At 46.1% G+C, this 24,242-nt stretch overlaps 1 protein-coding gene across 10 annotated transcripts in view; it reads right to left on the bottom strand.

Moving 5' to 3' along the window:
• Window positions 1–24,242, bottom strand: part of ITPR1 (inositol 1,4,5-trisphosphate receptor type 1) — a 163,755-nt gene that overhangs the window by 27,248 nt on the left and 112,265 nt on the right. For all 10 annotated transcript variants that reach the window (XM_071756365.1, XM_071756366.1, XM_071756372.1 and 7 more), the window contains 9 exons: window positions 17,199–17,379; window positions 16,317–16,570; window positions 10,767–10,967; window positions 9,363–9,473; window positions 8,106–8,201; window positions 7,292–7,414; window positions 6,182–6,286; window positions 5,235–5,427; window positions 2,203–2,325 (listed from right to left, as the gene is read on the bottom strand). In XM_071756365.1, the coding sequence (XP_071612466.1) occupies window positions 2,203–2,325; window positions 5,235–5,427; window positions 6,182–6,286; window positions 7,292–7,414; window positions 8,106–8,201; window positions 9,363–9,473; window positions 10,767–10,967; window positions 16,317–16,570; window positions 17,199–17,379 (1,387 nt within the window). The remainder of the gene's footprint in view (window positions 1–2,202; window positions 2,326–5,234; window positions 5,428–6,181; window positions 6,287–7,291; window positions 7,415–8,105; window positions 8,202–9,362; window positions 9,474–10,766; window positions 10,968–16,316; window positions 16,571–17,198; window positions 17,380–24,242) is intronic.

The raw sequence follows: 24,242 nt of genomic DNA, 5'->3' as shown, positions 1-24,242 counted from the left end.
TCCCAGGAGGGAGAGAGGAAAGCATCAGGAGGATGCTCACTGGGGAACACCCTGGAAACTGCTGCAAGAGGGAGATCCTGAGGGATCCTGCCTGCACCCCAACACCCCAGCCCTAGCACAGCCACCCAGGGCAGGGGAAGCTCTTGGCTTCTCCCAGCAATAACACCTCCAGTTACTCAAGTCCCACACTACTGTCTGCAGCACCCACCCTGGGGAGGTCCAGCATCCTGAGGAGCACCAAGCCCTGACAGACAAGGACCTCAGCAATCCCTGGGGTTGGGGGGTGCTCACAGGGCTCAGGCCATGGCCTCATCTCTGCTTCCCAGGGATGGAGAGAAGGTGTCCCTGGGGGCACCTGGGGTGTCCCTGCCCTTGGCAAATGAAGCTCCTGACGCTGCCCACAGCCAACCCAACATCAAGGCACTTGCTGGGAGCATGTGGAAATCCTTCCAGAACTGCTGGCAGGAGGAGCATGGAACCAGGAGGACCTGGTGGGAAGCTGTCTCTGGAATTCTCATCATTCCAGTACTGAATTCCAGGCACCCAGCTTTGTTTCTGCTCCTCAAGTCAGAAGTTTTAGGGCTTCTGCTCCAGTCAGATGCTCATCAGCTGCTCAGTTCACTGTGTCTGAGCAACTCAAGACACTGACAGCTTCCCCCAAATGCTCTGGTTTCAAGTCTTTTGTCCTTCTGTTTTTTGGTTTTGCTTAGTTTGGTTGGGTTTTGGTTTTGTTTTCTAAATATAACATACACATGTATTTATTTTTCTTTTTAAATTGTACCTAGTAGAGGAAGAGATTATATCAAAATGTTATCTGATAAATAAAGTATTTCAAATATGCAGGGTAGGGCATCTTCAAAATACCAAATTATTCCCCCCCCCAAGTTGTGCAATTTGTAATCTCAACAAACTGATTTCATTACCAGCTTCCATAGCAGCTATAAATAGAATTTTAAATATTAACTTGTGATCTTTGCAACTAGGGGAAAAAATAGTTTGCTCTCTGTGTAAAAACCTTTCAATGGGGCAGAAGAGGATCCAGGTGGCCCCAGGGTCTGCTGCCACAGGAGGTCCAGTGGCCAAACCCACAGCCTGATGCAGAAGGAAACTGCAACAGGAACACAAGAATTTGGTCTAAAATACCCTGTATTTTCTCACAGGCTTCATCAAGATGCAGAAACCCTAAATCAAATATTTCCATGCCCTCTGCCTTTTCACTACTATGGCCATGAGCTGCCAAACATGGCTTGGACAAGGCCATGGCTCTCCCCAATCTAAAATAATTGGTGAGCTGCAAAAGGGGTGAAGCAGCTTTAATGCTGCACACCCAGAGCTCAGCTGATAATTTCCTTGTGGCCAGGCTCCTGTTATCTTTGCCTTTGGGTTCTGCAGCTAGCAATGGACTCAAGAAGTTTAATAGGAAAAGATAAGCATCTGGCTGGCCCTGTTGCATCATGAATCTCAAAGAAAGGGAAGTGAAGGCTTGAACATGAATCACCCTCTGCCAGAGGAGGTTTTACTGCTGGGGACTTTATTTACTCCAATTGACACGGAGGTGGCAAAACTCCTGCCTAGGCACTGCCTCCACACCACATGAGAGAGGCATTCCCAAGAGTACTTCTCTGGAGCTGAAAATTCTTGCTGACATGAATCCTGACCTGCTCTGGGGTGCAGCAGCTCCAGGGATGAGCTCTTTTCCTGCATCCTCCCCCCCTCTCTGGTGGCACAAAGCAGGCAACTTCCCTCCTGTTCCCACCACCCACCAGCTCAGGGTAATGTCTCTCACCCAACCCCAGCACTCAGAGGTTTCCTGAAGTGCTGTGTAGCCACAAAAGTTTTATGGAAAATGGCATTAATAAAACGCAAGCTCAAGGAAAACAACAAATTAACATTTTTCATATTTTTAGTTCAGTGCTTAATTACAGAACTTTAAACCAAAGTAGAACAGTCAAGTAATTAAAGGTGGATGTCTGTCTTTGATAATTTTTTCCCTCAGGAAAAAGGCATGGCTCTACATTTCCCTTACAAATGCCTCAACAAAAGTCAGAACAGCACAATTTAAATCAAGGCAATAAATAAAGACCAATTTCTGTTCTGCCATCCCCACCAAAGTAAACTGCGATGCAGAGACACGAGTGGGGGGCAGAATTGGCTCAGGATACCTTATTTGTTCACATATTTAAACATGTTAAATATTGGTACCTCCTCGAATTCCTTTGAATGGATAGAAAAAAGCCACCAGCAGGTTCATGAGGACAGCCAGGTTAAAGGAAATACTGCTCCAGAAGGACATGTTGCGAGCACACCAGTACAGGAAAGGTTGAGCTGCAAAAGAGAAAAATAATATGGAACATTTAATAAATAAGATTTTTATATATAAAAAAATAATATCCAGTTTATTTTCAGTTGGCCCAAAAGCACAGCACCAACAGCAACAGTAATATTCATGGCTTGTTCTGAACTTCATTTGATGGCTCCTGATCTGTGGGGTATTTCCAGTTTCCCAGGTAGCACTTTAAGGCAAAGGGCTCCTGTTAAAAAGGAAAGGATTTTCCAGCATGGACTGACTTAGCAGCAGCATGGGAACCAGTTCAGAAATGCCAGAGGTCAAGGACTTCAGGTTTCCCTTACTAATATGTACTCTAAGTCACAGAAAGAACAACTAGGAGGAAGAAAATTTGTACATGTAATGGACCATGAGATTCAGCCCCATCCCTCCCAATCAGGCACCAGCATGAGGTGCTCCCCACCTTCCATCTTCTCTTCTGCTGTGGCAAGCCAGAAAAAACACAGCAAAGAGAGTGCAAAGGTGGACAGTGAGGACACAAAATGCAGAGGGACAGAGTAACAGCAGAGCTGAGATGTTTAGGACCAAGCAAGAAAACTTCAACAGACAAGAGAGTGATCCAGACCCAGAATAATCTGAGCTGCAGCTTGGCTGGCTTTCCCTCTGCCCTGTGGGCAAAGGACACGAGCACATCTGCACAGAGCTGGGTGTACAGCTACACAGCTGCACATTTCAGTTCCTAACCTTACATATAAATGCTTTTCAGAAAGGATTCTGCGTTTTCATAACCACAGCAGCTAGAACCAAGGGGCACAGAAAGGAAAGAGATTCACTTGCTGAAGTGGTTGTGGAGCAGAAGATGACAAGGGCAGCTCAGAAGGTGTCTTACTGTAATTCCTTCTGCACTGAGGCAAAAATCCCCCTGATTTTAGCTCCTGCAGGCTTCCTGCACAGGCTTTCCTGCTGAAATCCAGAGTAGCCAAAACAATAATCTATTAAAATGTCTTCAAGGAAGGGAAAGAGCTGATGGTTTTCTCTGTTAGAAGGAGGTAAAGTGTACAGATACCAAAGCAAAAGAAGAGCAGCTTGCACTAAAATTTAGGAAAAAGATGAAAATGCAAACTCTGGGGCTGAAAAGAGGAGTAAATTAATGAATGCAGCAATTCTGAGCCTCACAGTTGCCACCACCTCTCTTCAGCAAATTACCTCTTCTAGTATCCTAAGCAAAAAAAAAAAAGGTTGAAAGAATTATACAATGCCTCATTATGCAGAGCTGAAATGCACAGAAAAAGCAAATGTATTGAACAGCTGAATGCAAAGGAAAGGAGTACAAAAAGGCACCCTGTCCCTGGAAGAATTCAAGCTTCATTGCACCTAATTAGCCAGGCATGTTAAGCCTCACTGCAATGAGATGTAGCAGTGTTCTCAATAGAGGATACACTGATTTCTGTATTATTTCTCTTCTCAGCTTCATTTTAACTGGAAGAATTTGTAAGCAGGTTGAATCCACTTGTATGAAATCATGATATGAAGTGTCATTATCAAGTTCCAGGTTTTCCTTTGAAGCTGGGCACAGACTTTATGCCCTTTGCAGCACAGCTGCCTGGTCTGGGCAGTCTGGCAGGCTCATTCACATTTCTTAATTTAGCCTTTTGGGGACTCAGAATATGGACTGGCACCACAAGCTGGAGGGGGAAAATCATGGGGTCTTGAGAAACCTTTTTTTTGGAAGTCTTTCTCAGGTACTGCCCACCACTCAATTTTTGGAAACACAAAACTGGGTTTAAAATGCAAGGAATAATTGTACAAATGTAGGGTATCACCCAGAAGCCAAGCAAGACTGGAAGGGGACTGACTAAATGATTCCAGTTCCCTAAAGGAAAAAAAAAATAATCTCTACTTCTGCAGGTTGATCTTGATTAATTTGTGGTCTGTTGTTAATTATGGATGTTTTTCACAGACTGCCTGGAGTAGCCTCAAAGACAATTAAAGTAACTAAAAAACTAGACTTAAGCAACAAAATCAAACAGAATATATGGATGCTGTCAAGGCTGCCCATTTGTTTAGCATGTCAAATGCTCCCACGTTCCTGCAGAGCTCTTAGAAGTCATTTTAGGAAGCAGCTTCCTGGGGATTTTGGTTCTGTCAGAAGTATCACGAAGTGGGAACAGCTGACCACTGAAATCCTCACCACTCATCACTGCCCACTGAAGCCAAGACTCAGGTGCAACATTTCTCCCTTAGCAAGGGAAGAAAACAATTATTTTAAAAAATAGTAATTCGAAGCAAATGCACTAGGAAGTTCACCAGGGACAGTGGTGGCACTGTATCAATTCAAGTTTTCCTTGCTGCAGCTCAGAGGGACAAGCAGTGCTCCCAAATGTTTGCCTCCAGAGTGTTCAGCAGCACAGGGCTGGGAGGTACTGAGCACATCTGCCAGTCTATTCCTCACCCAAAGAAGGGTGAATTCTACTTTTACCATTACTGGAACATGTTTAATCTGTTCTTAACTTCCTCCTTTGCTAGAGATGTCAGGAGTCTGTGCTGCACCTCCCAGCCTTCTCCTTGCAATGCAAAGGATCTGCTTCATGTATCCAGTGCAGGGAAGGGGAACAGCCCCCTTCAGCCATCTCCTCTCCATTTCTCCCTGTTCCAAATGCCTTCTCCTTTAAGCTAAGCCCCCACAAATGTGTTCCTGTTGGAGCTTAAAAGAAGGTGGCTTGTGATGCTTCTCACTGCTCTCCCCTGGATCCCCTCCAGTTGGTCCATATTGCTCCTGCATGAAGCTTGACTTGCTGACAGCACATTGCCATGGTGCAGATGAAACTCTATCAAACAATCACCAAGGTTATTGCCTCACTGGGGAACCATCTGCTTCCAAGCCAACCTTTCAGCCTCCAAAACCCCAACCTCAGCGTTGGGCTGGTGCTGCTCCACAGCCACCTACCTCGCAATTTCTTCTGCCAGTTCATCTCATTAAAGAGGTCTTCTGATTTCAGGAAGAAGTCATTGATCTTGCTGCCTTGTTCATCCCTCTCCGTGGTGTAATATATCCTCAGCTTGGACTCCTTGGTGAGGAATTCACAGATACTGGGCACGGGGAAGACGATTTGCTCCATGGTACGGTCCGACCTGACAATCTGAACAACAGCCTCATTAGAGTTCTTCCTAGGGATTAAAGGCTTTTATTTTTTTGGTTTGTCTGCCTTCTCCTTCCCCCTCTCAAACCAGCTACATGTAGAAACTTGGAAACAGCAGCTTGATAGGGGCTTCATTTCATTTACCTTTCAAAGCAGGGCCACGTTTAGCTCCCAGACTGATAACTCCTTAGCTGGGATTTCCAAGTGTCCCACTGAATTTCAGAGCAATCTGCTCACCCAGGTGAGGAACCTCAGGAAGTTTTAGCCCCACATTGCACAGGGAAGTTTGAGGAGTAATGGCTATATTCACCTCACTTATTAGAGAGTTTTGTGAACTCTCCATATTTGTGTGTGTTTTACTTTTGAGATTGTGCACCAGGCCAAGTTGTCATCTGAACTCTGAAAAGAATGGCAAAAAGCTATCACTAACTTCATGGATACAGCAATAGTACGGGCCAAAATGTAACAGAAGTGAAGTTACACTTCCTCCTGCCAACAGAGCTCTGCTCAGCTCCATCTTAAAGCCCACACATGACAGCTCAAAAATAGCTCCCCCCCCAGCGGCTGTCAAAAAATAAAATAATAAAAAAATAACCTCGTATGAAACCTCACGTCAAAGATGACAGTCCACACACAGGTAGTCAGTTTAATCAAAATATAATATACCCGGCGTTTAACTCCTCTGTTCCCCTGCCAAGCAGCTCTTTGCAGAGCAGATCCTCCCCCCTGACACCTCCCAGCAGTTCCCCTGTACCTCAATCTGTGCCGTGTGCTTGGCGTAAAACTCCAGAGCCTCATCTCCCTCTATCTGACCTCCCGGCTTCAGCATGTTCTGCAGCTCTTTGTTGTGACGAGCCAACTGAAATAAAGGAATGCAAAGGGAGTGGGAGACACCAGATGTCTCTCTACGATATTAAATTTCTGATTTTTGGCATAAAAAAAGAAATAGTACGCAGTCAGCTGCTAAGTAAGGGCAAAGTTGACAGAAGGCTTGTTCTATTCCAACCAGACACCCTGCAGCTCTATTCTGGGAGAGTCAGAACGATTCAAATCTGTATTTTTTAAATATCCATGTTATGCTCCTCTTCTACCCGTCCTCTTGCACCCTTTGCTTGACTTGGGGAACCTTTTGAACCTTTATATGAGGACTATCCTTCCACACCCACCCAAATTCAAAGGTGTGTTAATCACACAAGTGTCTAGGCAGGGACAGGGGAGAAAATTTGCATCACTTGAACAGCAGATGCACAGAGCAATGCTCCAAAAATGCTTCTGAATGCTCAAAATTCACCTTGCAGCACAGTGATGGTCCTTCCTTCCCGGATGCTACAGGAACAAGAAGTCTCTAATGGAGCAATGCACATAGCAGCAATACATTAAGTAGCTCCAGATGTATTTTATCTCCCTTAGTCTTTTACCTTTCAAACACCACATGGTATCAATACAACAAACCTGGCTGGCTCCAGCACAGAGGGAACATGGCAAGAACCATCAAGGCAGAGCAAGACTTCCGCTTGCAGTTTAATTGATCTGTGAGTAGAATTTCTTTGGGAGTATAAAGTAACCTTTGATACAGCTGAAAAATAATACACTGCTCCCTAGTCCTGCCAAGAACTTGAATCACATGTCTTAACAAACTTGGTCAAGAGCCTGCCTGCTTCCCATTATAAAACTCCAAATATTTTCTTATATTATGGGTTTTTCTTTTTGGATTCTTTGAGCATAGGGATTTGCTCTGATAAAAAGAGAACGTGCAGTGAGTTTTCCTCAGAGGGGAGCCATTAAAACAATTCCAGGGGGAAGCAGACCTCTTGCTCTTCACAGTGACACTTGGGGCTAACAAAAGCTGCAGGTGAAACCCTACCTGATGAGCTAATATGTAAATGTTGTGTCCCACGTTCCTCGGAGATGCTGCAGGATCTTCCCCGTTCTCTCCATCCTCAAATTCTACTTCTCCCTGCAGATAAGCCTTCTTTATCACCTCCACCTAGAGAGAGACACAGGCTAATGGAGAGGCAGCTCAGGCTGAGGGCAGTATTTATTCACTTGGCACTCTTAGAGGTGGAAGGGAGGTGAGCAGAAACCTTCAAGGGTATCGCAGCATCCGGGATAAACTGGGAGACCTTGAACTCGGCACCTTCAGCCCCGCTCATTGGCACAGGGAACTCTATTCCACATTCCTCCCCAAGGTAATATATTCCAGGCCACCCTCACCACACACAGCACCACGTCCTGACCTCTGGCCCTGCTGGAGCTACGTGCACCAAGACAAGACAACTGTTTTCAGCTGTACTTTGAATCTCCTGTAAGTCTTTCCACCAGTTAATACATTAACCAGCCCCAACGCCTCTACAGGAGACTGAGCAGCTTTTAGGTCACAAGAACTTTTTGTTTCTCTCTGTCTCTTGTGCAAATAACTTCCATATGTGGATTCCCAAGTGTCAGAGGATGCTCCTCCTCTGCAGCACTCAGCATGACTTCCCTAACCACTCGTGTTGCTCAGGAATGAGGCAAACCTGTCCTCACCCATCATCAGCACTCATCCAACCAAAGGTTTTCCAGTCCACAGTGGTGCTGAGGTCTGGTGCAGAGCCACAGGTCTGGTGCAGAGATCTCACAGCACCTCTGGGTGGACAGGGCCACAGAGCTGGGAGTTTTGGAGCAATGCAGGGACTCACCAGCTCTTTGGGCCTCATGTTGTAGAGGATCCTCTCGGCATTCTCGCTGTCGTGCCGGCTCTCCATGATTGCCAGGAGCAGCTTGGAAGCGTTGTTCTGAAAGGAAGGAAGGCAGAACAAGGGTGAGCACTGCCAGGAGTCAAGCACAGAGGGTCCTGGCTGCAGCAATCCCACTCCTGCTGCCCCCCAGCTTTGATGCTCCTGGTCCAAATGCCTTTTAAATGCCTCTAGGGATGGTGACTCCACCAAATCTCACTTACTGGGAGACATCAAATCAACCCAAGGCAAAGGTAGATTGTTTCTAATCCACTGATGCTTCAAGCTTGCAGTATTTTGTTTTAGAGTTACTGCAGCATTACTACAAGATCTCAATTCCAAAATGGGGCAGCTTCTGATTAAATCACAGGCAAGCCAAGGCTGAAGGCACAGACGTGCTTCCCTGCTTTTAACTGGAAATGACTCTGCAACCTGCTTCACGCCAAGGAACAGAGGGAGGAAATGGGAAACCACCACAAGGCACCAGACTACTTTAATACAAACAATTAAGATTAAAATCCATCACGACTGACAAGAAAAACCAATAAAAGTATTTAATTTTGAAGTATAATGCTAATTGAGTCTAAAAGCATTTTTTATTTAGAATAATAAAAAACCCACATTACCCATAATAATAGTGTGATTTGGCAACGGAAAACAAGGAGACTTTGCACTATAGGACAGGACAAGAAGTCAGAAAAGAAATATTTCCAAAACGTGCTGAAGCAGGAGTGCTCTGTGACTGCTCTTGCTAGAAGACCACCTGCTAGTGTGCTTTGAAAACAGCACCAGGGCTAATTATTTCAACACTAATATGAGCAGCCCTAAGAAATTTGTGGTGATTAAACATCAACTGATAAAACAACAGCAATAAAGTATTAGGAAACAAGATGTAGCAGGGGGAATTCTGCTTCCATTGTGTTACGTAGAAGCTCACCAACAACAGAGGTATTTTCATCAGCTCTTAATTTTTAGCAGGAAATTATTTCTCAGCACATCTTGCCTCCATGCATCCCCCCCACACAAAAACTGGTGACTCCATGTTATTTAAAAGATGAAATACCTGTGACAAACAATCTCTGGGCACTGCCTCCAGCTTGCTGATGCATACGTTTTTTGGCACTTATGAATATTAGGATACAATAAACACCCACGTAATTCCAACAATAAAGTTATGTTTCATCCCACTGTTAACGTGGAACACACAAAATATCCACTTGCCTTCAGTTCCAGCACGAGGTCCATCCTCTTTTTGCCCAAAGGGTTGATGTCATTGAGAATTAATGCAGTGATGATGTCAATGCCATTGGACTCGTGAGTAGCAATGCAGTTCTGTCCAAAGAAAATTAATCAAACTTCACTAATTGCCTTCACTAAAAGCGCAGCCTAGGCCGGTGACCCAGCCAGAAGTGTCACCTCTTTCATCACCTCATAAGCTGTTCAAGACAGATAACTGAACAGAAAACTCCAAGCAGTGGAATAACAAGAGATTAAGGCATTTTGTTTCAGGCTTTTCCTATCATCAGCCATGGCATGTCCTACTGAAACCACCCAGCCTCAGGAAGCAGAAAGCAACCCAGCTGATAAACGAAGAGTTTGCATGCCAAAGCATCCAGGCTGAACACATAGCTAAGGAAGAACACTGTTTTCCCAAGATTATGGAGAGTTTCCTTTATTTTAGAATAAAGGAAAACCTACTGCAGTCTTGTCTAACCAAGAAATGTGGATTTCCATAACCTTCTTGCTTACCCTTTAACCCTGCTTCTACAGTGGCCCAGAACTGAAAAGTACCAGCTGGTGGTACCAAAACCCAGAGCCCTGCTCTGCCATTGAGCTAACCCTAACTCCTGGGCACCTAAAAACTCCTGCTTATGCAAACAAAGTATCTTCTCACTTTCCTTGTTAATTACTCAACCTCTGAAGCACAGAGCAGACCAAGTCCAGCTGTGGGTCACTGCTTTATCCAAGAGGATTATTGTATTCCTCAGCCACACCTTCCCAGTAACACATCAAACCACTATGCTTGCATTCACACTTATTCCTGCTTGAAGCAGAACATCTCATGGGCAGTGAGCATGGTTTGTGGGGAGCTGGACAGCCTCACCCCCCAGCAGACACTTGGTTGTCCCTCACCAACACCCAACCCATTGGGAATCACCACCACATCCCACACAGGCACAGGGACAGTCGGCAGTGACCTGTACCTGCTCCTACCCACAGCCTCATGGTTCTCACCTTCAGTAACAAACCTACAGAGTTCTGGCCCCTGTGGCAACAGAGCTTGGGTTTAGCAGTATTTTTAATGGGAAGTATTCCAAATACAAAAATTGTCCCATCTCACTGCCTGACAAGTCCAATGAAACAACAGAAATGCTAACAAAGCAGAAAAACCTCTACAGCTTTCAGTGGTTTGACTTCTCAGAGAGAACCTTGAGATAGGGAAGTTGATTATTGTGCATTTATAAGTAAAAACACCCCAAATAAACAAAATCCCTTTGTATGGCAAGTGAAGTGAGCACAGTTATAAGACAACCCACGTCTCTAAGCCAAGCCCAGCAGAGCACAGGCTGTGGGTGGAAGGATGGAAGGAGAAGGAGTGATGCTTTTGGCAGCAATGGGCATTACCTGGTTCTCATGGCAAGGCCCCTGACAGTACTCAGTCAAACTTTCCAGTGTCTGGTTGATCAGTGCTACGTTTTTCTCATTTATGTACAGACCAAGGAGTCCAAGTCCACCAGTTGTGCTTCCACAGATGCAGTCCAGAAACTGCAGGGTCTCACACACCAAGTTGTAGTTTGTCTTGTTGTTCTGGCACCGAAGGAAATTCTGTAGGGAGAGTGTCCAAGCCAGGAGGGGAAGAGGAAAGAAAACACAAAAATACAAACTGATGTTGGGAGCAGCATGTTTTGAGTTCCCCAGCCCCCACTTGTGCTGCAGGGTCCATGGCTCTGACTTCACTGGAGCCTGGACAAGCAATTTAAGCCTCTTGCAATGCACTGCTCTCTGGGGCAGCTTGCTGGCTTGACATTTGCTAGAAAACCAGCAGCAATAATCAGAGTGCAGCCATTAGAGCACTGAAACCCAACAGGGAACAGGCTGTTCACTGCAGATCAGAAGCTCTCCTCAGCCTGGAAGCTTTCCCTCTAGCCTACCTATTGCATTTCCCTGCTAACCATCACTCCCTCCTTCCAAAACCTTTCTCCAAGAGAGAAGCAGCAGTTCCCAGGCTCTGGCTGCCCAGCAGCAGCACCTACATGAGCAGCACAGAGGTACCTGACTGCATGCCTTGGAGGAAGGTGCCTTGAAATGCAATTCTCTCAATTGCATTTTCTTCCCACATAATTATTGTAATCCCTGCTCGAAGCGGCTGATTAGGAGCAGCTCCTCTAATGAAACGCCAGATTTATCAGCATGGATTAAAGATGTTCCCTCTCCCCTGTATTGCAAATGGAAAAAAAACCACCCCAAAACAACCAAACCCAACCAAAACAAAGAAGGTCAATTAACAAAAAACGATTTCCCAGTGACTCAGATGGTGTTTGTTGGTGTGTTCCCAGCAGCATGCTGCAGGGATGCACAGCCACTACCCCTTTCATTTCCTTGAAGTTTCAGCAGGAGAACTCCCATCTAGCTTAGCTCCAGCAGGTTACAAAACACTTCAAAGGTGAAAAAAAAAAACCAAAAAACCAGCCCTCAGATGAACAAGATGCATGGGACTATGGAACCAGCAAGGTCTTTTCTGCTGCTGATTGCCTCGAGTGCCTGTGTCGGGCTAATAAGTCTTTTAAGGCAAACAGACTGAGAAATTGCCAGATTCGATTGAAGGCTAAGCTAAAAATGGAAAATGCTGTCTACGAATGCAGACTAAAGGTGACAGTGATTCAGCACATTTCAGCTGATTGCTCATTTAGTGTCCTGACTTTTGATTAACTTGTCAGAACGCAGAGAGGTTGATGCTACAGGAAAGCGGGGCTCGTGCCTTCCTGCCAGGAAAGAAAAAAAGCAAAAATAATGGATGACACCAAAAGAGATGAAATAAAATGCTCCCTGACTGCAGCATGGCATTTCTTCTGATTACAGCTAGGTTTATACCAGCCTGAGCTTCTTGATCCAAAGTCAATAAACACAAAGTAGAGAGGAGGAGCACAGCCCAGGAGGACAAAGTTAGATGGCTTAACCAAGGGGAAGGAAAAAACTGGAGAAAGCAAGACCCCTGCTGCACTGTGAGAAACTGCCCCAGGGAATGTCTGGGGCTGTCTCAGCCAGTATAGATGAAACTCTTCATTTTCTGTCATCCTGAGCATCTCAGAGGCTGCCGGGTGGGAACAGAGCTCATTATTTCCAAGCAAAATGCTCCAGTGTCAATGCTGAACACGCTGCTCTCCTGCTTTGTGTGGGAATGAACCCGAGGGCTGTCCCAGCCCCAAGCCCCTGCCTTCCAAATGAAGAGTGACAGCTGCAGATCCAGCTAGAACATGTGAAACATATGCAGCTGGTGGGATCTTGAGGAGAACAGAGGGAGAAGAGCATTCATCCTGCCTGGCTTTCAGCATTCTGTGTACTCAGTTGAGAGAAAAATACCTTCCAATGGGGTGAAGAGCACTCCAAGGCAGGCAGGCTGCAAACTCCTACCTTTGCAAATAACCTTCTGGAGCTGACGTGATGCCACTATCCCATTTTTAGTGAGCACAGCCCTCTGGGATACACGACCAGATAGGGCTCCACTTGCAAAGGCAACGTCTGCCTCGACAGCCTGTCGGGGTGTCAGAGACTTTGCTGCCTAAGGCCATGTACCCTTTGGAGAAAACAGGATGGCTAAAAATAAAGTTGGCTCCTTTCAGAATACTAGCTCCATTTGTTCAAGCTGGGAGGAACATAGAAACCTTGGAAAGAACAGTTCTACCATTTCAGAGGGTAATTCCCCCAAAAGCCTAAATGTTTTCTTTGGGCAGTCTTTGTTTTAGCAGAAATCTGATCCCCCGCTGGAAAACTTTGGGAAGAAAGAACTAACTAGTAAGAAAGCCTTAGTAAAGAGTTATTTTTAAATTATCAGATTTGTCTTTACAAGCAATCAAGTAAGACAAGGCATTTTTCACCGAGTAGAGCCTTGCTCCTTGGTCTTATAAAGTTAATTCTCACACTTCTTACTTGTGAGCTCAGCCAGGTGACTGTGTGCATGCAGCCCTGCTGCCCCTCCAGCCACTACTCCTGCAGCATGCAGAGCTCCACTGCTCCTTATTACCTAACCTTTGTCTCCAGGGATTTTGAATAAAAGAAAAAGTCAAATCCCATGCTAAAAGTTGCAGCCCAATTCTGCTTTATTTGCACAAAAGCAGTATTTAACCCACCAACTTAGGCCTTTGATCTGAGCAGGACCGGCTACCATACTACTGTAATATTTTTATTTCACAGAAATAGCTCAATATTAAGAAAAAGAATTAGACTACTCTATTTGCCCACAAAGAGGGGATTTGTAAAGCATAAAGCTGGAGCTGCACACCTGGCTGTGGGGGTGAGGAAGGCTGCTGGGTATCACCTGCCCCAGGCACAGAGAGGGAACAGATCCCACCTCCTGGGAATCCCTCCTCACCTCCAGCCAGCACAGCCCTGGCTTCCAGAAAAGCATTCCCTGGGTGCTTGTCACGAGCTCCAGTCCTCGTGACTGACTCTGTTGTACCCAGGGCCACTTTCACCAGAGCAGCCAGCACAGCACAGGAGGAGAGCAGTGAGGTGGCAGCAGCTCTGGGACAGCTTCCCTGCCAGGACTCAGCTCTGGCACAGAACCAGGGGTCAGACCTCAGGGAAGTTTCATAAGAGCCCCTGAGTGTCTGTGTGCTGAGAGGCTCCAGGGCTACTCCACAGCAAAATCTGATGCACCCTGCCTGAGGCAGGCAACCAAACCTACTTACATGTCTTTTGGTTTAAGTATTTATTTTTTTTTAAAGTACATTCACCTGTTTGTCTCAGTCCTTGCATTAATTCAAAGATATTGCAGCTCCTCCTCCAGACCCCCAGCACGAACTGGAGGGGCACAGAACAGCACCCTGGCTGGGCAACAGGGAGCAAACCACAGTTTTAGCAGCAAAGGGAACCACCAAGTGATGCAAAAGGCACAGCACTGCAACTCCCTCACTGCCCCCCTCACACTGACCCTCACAGCCATGACTTGCACTTTCCTGGCTTTGCACCAGGCTGCTCACAATTGCAAAGGGTTTGTAAAGCACTGGGCTTGACAAACCTGCAGCTGCACTGGGCAGGTGCCCACTACCCACTTCTCATTCAAATCCAGCTCAGGCAGCTGTGGAGGACACACTGCTTCATCCTCCTTATCCCCTTAAGCAGGGAGTCCACTGGCAATATCAGGAAGGAGCTCAGCTACAACATACTGCTGCAGACACCCAGATTCTGAAGCTTCAGGGCTGGAGGGGATAGGCAAGAATCAGGGCAGGCAAGCAGCAAAAGGATTATATGTGAAAAAACTTTTCCTCTGACCTTTTTTATATTTTTCTTTTCCCTCCCAGAGCTGAATGCAACAATCCCCCGTTTAGGGAATTAAATTGTTCAGGAGGGTGAGCAGCTCAGGCCAAGTTTCTGCATTGGCTTGAGTTCAGTTTTGCTCCTATAGCTTTCAGTGCTGAGCCAAAGGCAGCAGCAGCAGCAGCAGCAGCAGCAGAGGATCATGTGCGTGTGGTTTGGAGCACTGCCACAGCAAACTGCCTCCCTGCTTGTCTCCAGCATTGCTAATGGCATGAGAATTGTTTGACAAAACAAAGATCAAATGGGTTAGGGCTTTTTTTTTTGAAAAAAAATAGCAAAAAAAAAAAAAAAAAAAATTAGGAAAACCCCTGATGTATGTAACCCCAGCACCTATAAAATGCTAGAAGAATGACAGGCTCCCAGCCCAGGAGCATTACCATACAGATTTGATTTCCCATCTTGCCAGCAGCAGGGTATTCCAGCTCGGCGGAAGGGATTTGGCAGGGCTGAAAAGCTCTCACGCAGGGTCCTGCACTTGTGGTGTGCTGTACAACAATGTGCAATCAAGGCAATTATCCCTCCTTTATGAGGGTATTTAGTCCTTTGTACTGTGTCTCACCAGCTCCTCGCTCGAGCTGGGTTCTAATCCAGCAGCAGCGGTTTAGGCTGAACAAAAATCATGCTAATTGCAGGCCATTTGTAAGCAAAAAAATATCTTATCTCCTGCGGAGCCACGCGCTGGGTCAGGTTACTAAGGTACCAGTTCTGGGCTGGCTGTTTAAAATGACACAAAACACATCCCAGAGCATCCCAGGACAGCTGAGGTTGGCAGAGACTTTTGGGGGTTTTCTCCCCCAACTTTCCTTGCTGAGCAGAGCCTGGCCCTGCTCTCTTCACAGCCTGTCCCACCCCTGTCAGATGCTCCAGTCCCTTAAGTCATCTCTGAGGCTCCTTGCTGGACCCAAGAGCCCAGGACTGGACTCAGCACTCCACAGGGGGCTGAGACATCCCACCAGGCACCATGGACTTGGGCAAAGATAACTTTGTTTGAATGTCTCCTAACCCAATTCTCCTTCTCTCAGGGTACATCTTCCTTGCTCCCTCTGGTCTCAGGGACCTAGGGCTGCTGAGGACTGATCTTAGCAGAAAAGGCCAAGGTGAAGCTGGCATCAAGCACCTTGGCCCCCTCCATGTTCTTCACCACCCTTTAGCAGCAGACCCATGCTGCCCTTCTTCTCTTGCTCCTGCAGATACAACCCAGAAACCCTTCTCCTTGCCCTTCATGTCCCTCACCAGGGTCAGCTCCAGCTGGGGCTTTCCTGATGCCTCATGTTCAACCCCATGCACATGAACAGGTCCATGAAAACCCACCAGAACCTGCTCACTGCAAAGCAAGCACATCCTTGAGGGCTGCTGGAACCCAAGTCCAGATTCTCTCTTGACTGCACATCTTTAAAAAGTTTTTAAAAACCCCATCAAGTTTTGGTCCCACCACCTTTTACATATGGTGAAAAGAGCCTCGAACACTGGGTTAACTGGATCTCCCCACATTTTTCCAGCAAGGTATAAATACTTTTTTTTTTTTTTTTTTAATCTCTTCAGGGCCAAATAAACCAGTTGTTTGAGTATCAATTTCAAGAGGCACGGGGCTGGGTGAGGGGATGTGACAGCAGTGCCACCGTGGGAACCAGGCTGTACCTGCAAATCCCGATTGTGGTTTTCGCAGAGCAGCTGCAAGAAGCGGAGGATGGGCTGCATGATGGAGATGACAGCACTCATCTCCAGCTCATCTTTGCTCTTGTCTGCTGCTGACTGTGCTCCTTCTCCTGCTGAATAATGCTCCTCGGGATCAGCCTCCCTACGGTACGTGTTGTAGGCCTTTCTTGTAGCTGCAGAAGCCTCCAGCAGCTGATCCCGGACCTCCTCGGTAATTTGGGTCATGGGCTCTCTCACTAAAACACACAAGAAGAGATCTTCCTTAGGGGAAGGGAACAAAGGGGTCCAGAAGAAAATCTATCCACGTGTTTCCCGTTAGGGTTTGGCAGGCAGCCCAGCTACTCATCACCAGTTCTCTGGGGTAAGTAGGTTTAGTGCAGTGTGAGGGGCTGGAGTTTAGGAGGATATCACGCCAGGCTCTGGGCACCTCTTACACGAACCACACTAAAGTTATAAATTCTGGTATTAATTGGTTAGGGCACACGTATCTAGCACTATCAGGAGTTACAAGAACAGGACCTGCTAGACAAGAAAATTAGGATTTCTCCACTTATTGTTAGGGAAGGCACTGACCACAACCCACAGTCCAGGGTCGTTACTACGGATCAGATTTGGGCAGCTTGTCAGGATAGACAAGGTGGCAGAGTCTCATCTCAGAAACACTTTTCATCATTTCAATAGCACAATCTCACAAACGGATGAAGAGGGGATGAAGCTCTTGAAATCCCGAACCAGGGCACCACTGATCTCTGAACTTTGCTCTGTGGGATCAGAGATCAGAGCATTATTGCATCAATTGAAATGAGTCCAAAACACAGCATTTTACTCCCTTGTCACCTCAGAGATGGAACAAGTGGGAATTACCTCTCTTTCTGTTGGGTACATCTCTGTCTGAGTCTTCATCTTTCTTTTTATTTCCTAAGTCACTGGTGTTGACTGTGACAGTCGCCTTGATTTCTTGCTGTGCCACTTTCATGCGATCATAAAAAACCTTGAAGAACTTTTCAGATTTCTTATCTTCTGTCAGGCGGCAGAAGAACGAATGCTACAAGAGAAAAGGGAACAGGGGTTTCATACACAGGTTTGAATACAGATTATTTCACCTTCCTGCACTGCGTGGCCTCCTGGAGGACTGGGAGGTTAATTAGCTTTCAGCAAACCCAAGCCTGGATCAATGGAAAAATATATTTTTAAAGAAAAGCAAGTGAAATAAATCACCCCAGCACCACTACATTTGGGCAGCACGTTTCTCTCTCAGTAATGGGAAGAATTTAAGTACAGTGAATGAAGGTAAGGACAATGGAATTATCTGTGATTTGATTCTCAGTTCAGAAACAAAAGAGTAAAGAGGCAAAAGGACTGTCCTGCCTCCCTGCCACCAAACCAAAGGGTCTGACTCACAATATGCAATAGTCCATGTGCAAAACAGTCCAAAAACACACAAACAGGGAAACCTAATGAGGGATACTTCATGCTAAGTTTCCATTGCCTTGCCTGCAGCAGACTTCCTCAAGCTCCTTTTAATTCCTACTCCAATACATCTTAAAAGTGACAGAAAAACTCCAAACACGGGCTCCTCCTAAAAGGTTTATTAATGTTCTTCTGCCCATATGCACACAGAGACAAAAAGTTCTTCCTAAAAATCGAGGAGAATACAAATCAAGTGCGGGTCAAGAAGGAGCCAACACAGTGAGTGCCCAGACAATCCTTGATGAAACCAATATGCTGTTACATAAATCAGGACCAGAGCTCCAACACGACTGAAGGATGAACTTGTAAGTGGGTCACCTTATGCAGAGTATTATGAAATTAGTTAGCATTCTGCAGCAGCTCACGATCCGACAGCTCCACATGATGAATAGGAATGAAGCCTGATTTATTGAAAAAACAAATTAAAATGGGAAGAGCAATATATCCTGCCTGCTTCCCTGCGAAGTGGAGCACACAAGGCCGTCCCTGCTACCTCTGCCTTTGATCACTCCCCAGCAGCTGCAGTCAGACCCATGCTGGGTGACTTTGAAACCCTGATAATGTTGTGTCCCGGGCTGCAGGCAGGGGAGCAGTGCTACCCTGTCACCAAGATGGTCAATACTCACCTGAGACATCCCCTCCTTCCACTGAAACACCTTCCACCTGGCCAGAGCACCCTCAGTAAACTCCTTAAGAGTTTTTCCTTAATTTGCAGTGATTAACAGAGAGGATGGAAAGGGGAACCCAGCCCAGGGCCACCCTTCTCCTGGTGTCCACTTGGACAGCCTGGCAGCAGAGCCACACCAGCAGGAGATGCTTGCTACCCAAAGTCATGGCAGCAGAAACTCTGCTGGGCCCTGGGACATGACACAAGATGATTTGGGTGCCCAATTAGCTTACTGTTATTCACAGAATTATTCTCCAGTTCAGTATTTTTTATGTAAATAATTTTAAAGTTTCCTCATAAAACATACTCAAAAAAAACCATCCTTTGCCTGAATGAGTTTGCTCAAAGATTATTTTTTTAATAATTATTCTAAACTGGTTCTTGGACCTGACCAGACCTAGATGCCAGAACCCTGTCAAACTAATAGCATGCCCAAGAGATTTCCAGGGTCTCCCTGAGCTGCTGAGCAGGGATAACCCAGGATCAGCTCTTTACACAGCCCACCCTTTGAAGCACTGGCTGTTACTTGGGTGGCTACACATACAGACAGAGGAGAAGTTGGCATCTAAGCTGCATCTTGAAAATTTCACTTGAAAATTAACATTATTACACAGTGAGCATACCAATAATAACAATATTTTACCGACAGACCAGAAGAAAGCATCAGTTCTAGAAAAGGTAAACGTTTTCTGACAAAATAAGATGATTTGCTGATCAGATAAGTGATGGGGGTCACCTGGCTGCACATCTCAAGAGCCTGAACAGGAGGGGTTTCCCTGGGATGAAGCAGCAGTGAGGGAGAAGCTTTTTTTAATGAACCCTCTATGAGAGCAGGTACAAGAAATACCTTGTCTGAGAGTAATTGTTACTTGCTGACAGCTTGATTTCTGTTGTCTTTTCAGGCTTCTTAACTGACTTTCCACTGCACTTCAGAGAAAAAAAACCCAAATGAAAAGAAAATTTCCAAGTAAAGCTTTCCTGTGCATGCTGTGCACACGTTCAATGGTTGTCACCAAGTGATTGTTTCAGTTTAGGTCAGGATGCCTGACACCTTCACACGTCTGCATCAACCCCATGCCAGCTACCAAAGACACTGCATTTTAAGAGGTGTGATCTCTCAAGCTGCAGGTAATTGGTGCTGATGATTATGGCAGAAATCCTAAAATTCACTGACAGAGTGCTAAAATCAGGCAGGAGGAACCTGGATTTTATTTCACCTGTGTTTTGCTAACCACTGCAAATAGTCACTGCCACTGAACAGGAGGCATCTCGTGGCACAGGAGGTGACCCCGAGGTGACCACGGGGTTTGCTGTGTCAAAGCTGGGTTCAGCAAGCAGGTCCCCAAGCCCACACACCTCAGTGGAAGGCAGAACATCCCCAGAATCACTGCCACCAGCTGAGGAAATGAACCCAGACCTCTGGCTGACACGAGAGCATCAGAGGGAATGTGACTGCAGTTAATTACACAGCCACAAAGTGAAAGAAACTCAAAAACATCCACATGTGACAGGCACAAGCTCCCAACACGATGGCTGCTGGCACATCACACAAAGGGTCCTCCCTCCCTCAGCCTCAGACACAGCAACCACTGCCCACGCCAGCTCATGGGACACCAACTTGGGGCAACAGAAAGAGCTTTGTTAGGAAACACAAGGGGAAAATCTTTGAGCATAAAGGTTTGTTAGTTTGAAGTCTTGCAGAAGACTGGGGAATAAATATTATTTTTTTTGTGGTGCACTGTTCCCAGGCAGGTATGAAGCACCATGAAGCAGCAGTACACAGTGCTTCCCTTGGAGGCTTTTGAGATACCGAGAGCTCTGATGAGCTTCTGGTTGTTTCCAGGGCCTGGAAGGAGAAGAACCCAGCACAGACACTGCAGGTCTGCAAAGCCATCCACACCAAGTCCTGCTCCTGTTAAAGCACCACAGAGTAAAACACCAGTAACACCAAGCACCAGGACACTTGAGCCATGCATCATCACTCCTTCCTTCTTCTCTCCAACACCCTTCTAAAGAAACCCAACCCAAAACCTCACACGTGGCAGGATACTCCCCTTACACCTCTGCCCTCCAGCAGCTGCCTCTCTCCCAGTGGGACAGTCAGTAAATATCCCCACCATTGACTGCATTTCCCTGACCCATGCGAAACATCTTTCAGAAAAAAAAAAAAGCTGCCAAGTGAATGATTTCCCTGGGAAATAAATTGAAGGCCCAGTCTGAGCTGCAGCACGTGGATCAGCTGCAGCCTGGCCCACCTCTGAGGACTTCCAGTCATCAGCTGAGCCCAAACCTGTGCTTCAGTTATTTTTTTCTCCTTTTGTTTTCTCTTTTTGAGCAAAGCATCTTAGCTTTCTCAAGAAGGAATTGCAGACTTGTCTGCCTGTAGCCTGTTCTGCTTAATAACCATTAGAACCACATGATTGAACTGCTTGTTGTCAACATTTTTCCCTCATCAATTTATTTTATTTTTTTTCAATTTTATTTATGTGGGGCTTTTTTGGCATGTTCTTACATACTGGAGGTCATTAACAATCTAATTAAAAAAAAACAACCCAGCCAAGAAGGGGCACATTTCCTAGCACTACCACTTCACCTCTTCTCCCTTCCTTGCCTTCCAAGATCTTTGACACAGAATATACATAATTTCCAAAGATGAGAAGAAGAGAAGCTCAGCTACCTACCCAGCTTGGGGGAGTGGGATTCGGGATGCAGGATAATACCCCAGAGCACTGAAAAATGCTCCTTAACACATCTCAGGGACCAGCAATCAGTAGCAAACTTTTTTTTTTTTTTAAACCATCAGAGCTGACATCTGCCCTTTGGAGAGCAAGGCCATAAAAAGCAGCAGACCTATAGCTTTGGGTACAATGTATAGACCAGCTAGGCAATCCCCTATAAATCTAATTAATCCACAGTAAGTGTCATGATGAATCTATGCATAGTGTAGGATTTTTAAATGGGGAGGGGGGGGAAATAAAAAAAAAAAGGAGCCAGCTGAAGGCAATTTATTTCTCACTCTTGTTTTTGCAGGGCTTATCCAGTTCTGCCTGGGTACTGGGAACACCCTCCCTGCCCACTGCTCCCTGTCAGCTGGGTCTGTCCCCAAGTCACAGCTGTTTTCCAGCCAAGAGCAGGAACAACCCTTTGGTTGTTGAGCCCTGCACAGGTTGGCTCTCAGCCCCAGCCTCCTGCTGACAGCCCGGGCTGAATGATGCCCTTGTGAGAAACAGAACCAGAACCCTGGGAGCAGGCATTGGGTTTCAGAGGCATCTGCTCCAGCTGTCTGCTTCCTCCTGGGAGAAGGGTGCTCTGGGCTGAGGAACCCAAATCCTGATGGGGACAGAGCCTGCTCTGAGCTGCACCCTCACTGAGCTGTGTCACCACAGCCACCCAGCCCTGCCAGAGCATCAAGGATTCCCCAGGAAAACAAACATTTGATTACCAATAAATAGAGGAAAGCAAAGGTCCAGCAAACACTTCACACAAACTCAAGCAAACTGCTGTCCCCTCCCTCCCAATTTTTCTAATGCCAGTGTATGGAAAATACCCCATGGACCTGACTAGCCAGGGATATTTCAGAGAGGAAAGTCCCTCCAGATGCAAGATCAGCTCTCTGGCTTTGATTCAGGACATTTTATTCCAGTGCTAGGGAGATTATTCTGGGGATGTTAACTTGCTTGGGTTATCCAGACAGGCTGCCAGCATCAACTAATGCAAAACTTCTGTGCTACTTCACGTTTGCAGGAGGATCTCACCACCCCCATGCTGGTGGCCAGACTGCTTCCCAGCAGCCAGGGGGGGGGAGTTGCCACTGCTAACACAAAGCACTGAATTAACTACAAATGCCAACCCCTTTGCATGCTGCAGAAACAGATTGCAAGGGCATCCCCTGCAGAAAATTCAAACCTTACTTTGCTTTCTCACCCCCCTCATTTATTCATTTTAAATGCCCCTGTCTTTTTTTTTTGTTTGTTTGTTTTGTTTTGTTTTTTTTAAAATACCTCTCTCTTTTCTTGAAATCTTTCTCACTAAGCTCCATCACTCTGGGGTGTGAGTGATAGATACCATTAGTCTTGCACAGCCAAAGGAAATGGCAGCTGAAATATTTCATGCTGAACAGACTTCACAGTTTGAAATAAACCCATAAGGAAAATCTGCCAGAACACCTCAGTTGCCTGTGTTTTTTTTTACAAACTGTAAAATAAACTCAGTCCTGAAAGTAGAAGGGGGACTTCCCAGCTCTGTTTTCCACAAATAAGAGCAGCTCTGTCATGGGCATCCACACACCATCCTGCGGGGCTCTGCTCTTTGCTGGAGATCCTGCCCCATTCCCCCACAGAGGAGGTTTTTGGAGGGTTACAGCAGACTCAGACCAAGGGGAATGCTCATCTTTCCCAACCAGTATGAAAGCAGCAGCAGCAGAATCACACCTCTCATTTCAGGGAGAGGCCCTGTAGCCTCCACATCCTCCTGCAACACCTAAAAATCCTGACGCAGTTTGAAGCCATTTCACAAAGAGGGAAGCAAAAACAAACTCCAGGGGAGCAGAGTCCCCTTGTACAGAACCCCTGGGACAGGGAAGTGAGAGGAGAATGACAGGAAGGGAAGGAACACTGTGGGGACAACAGGTAGGAACGTGACTGCTGGCTTGGGGGTTTAAATTCCCCCCCAGAGAGAGCAGATGGATGCCAAAGCGTGGGAGACTCAGGGGCCTGACCTGCTTTCAGCACAGAGTGGTATTTGAGTTCCTCCTGCATACATGTGGGAGCACGCAGCCTCCAGGTCACTCAGTTAATCTCTGCAAGGCTCTTGCATGGCAGGAGCATGAGTCCCACTTCCTTACCAAACCAGTGAGCTCTGTGTAGGTGTGAGAAACAAGGAAGTCTGCAGACTCCCCAAAAGAAAAAAAAAAAATAAATTAAAAATTAAAAATTAAAAAAAAAAAAGAGTAAGATCTTCTTGAGAGACAGAGAAATTAAAGAAAACCATAGCAACAAGTCAGTCCACCTACCCAAACCACCCACCCACCACCAGTTTCATTTGCTGACGCACTTCAAAAACAAGCTGGCTCCTACCCGCTCTGGAAGGTGAGCAAGCCCTGAGAGCTCATTAAATTCCCTCCTCAGCTACTCCTGCATGCCTGCAGCGAGGGAGAGAGCAGGATATAAATAGCAGTTATATAAGAGAGCTTTGTTGATTCCTGTGCTTACCCAAAAAAAAAAAAAAAAAAAAAAAAAAAAAGGCAGCATGACCTTGTTTTTCTGACTAGCTTGCCTCTGCCTGCTTGTGGAGGACTTTAATCCTGCTAGGGATCATCTGAAAAGTTTATGTTGGACCTGGATCCCATGGGGAGTGACATGGAGAATTAGTGATTTACATCTTTGTTCCTTCCAGGAGCTGGATCACACCTGCACACCGAGAGGGTTGGCCACACAGGAGGTCTGTGGTACCCAACAACCAGCAATGATGCAAAGCTACCAGGACTGGAGGCCAAGCCAGACCCTGCTGGAACACTTCTTTTTTCTTCTAGATTGCTCCACCATAGAATCATAGAATGGTAGAGGCTGGAAGGGACCTCTGGAGATCACAGAGTTCCATCCCCCTACCAAAGCAGAAGATTGTGCCAAAGATTACCACCACCTCCTCCCCTTCAAAAAAATCACAATGGAAATTTCTTATTTGCTCATGATGCCAAATCATAGGTGTGCACCTCAAAATCTAAGCATAAAACCTCCCTTTGGGGAAAATAAAAACCTGAGAGGTCCTGTAAT

This window comes from Heliangelus exortis, chromosome 12 (assembly GCF_036169615.1).
Source record: "Heliangelus exortis chromosome 12, bHelExo1.hap1, whole genome shotgun sequence".
Taxonomy (NCBI): Eukaryota; Metazoa; Chordata; class Aves; order Apodiformes; family Trochilidae; genus Heliangelus; species Heliangelus exortis.
Note: the sequence above shows the minus strand (reverse complement) of the source record. Positions and strands in the feature narration are given on the sequence as shown.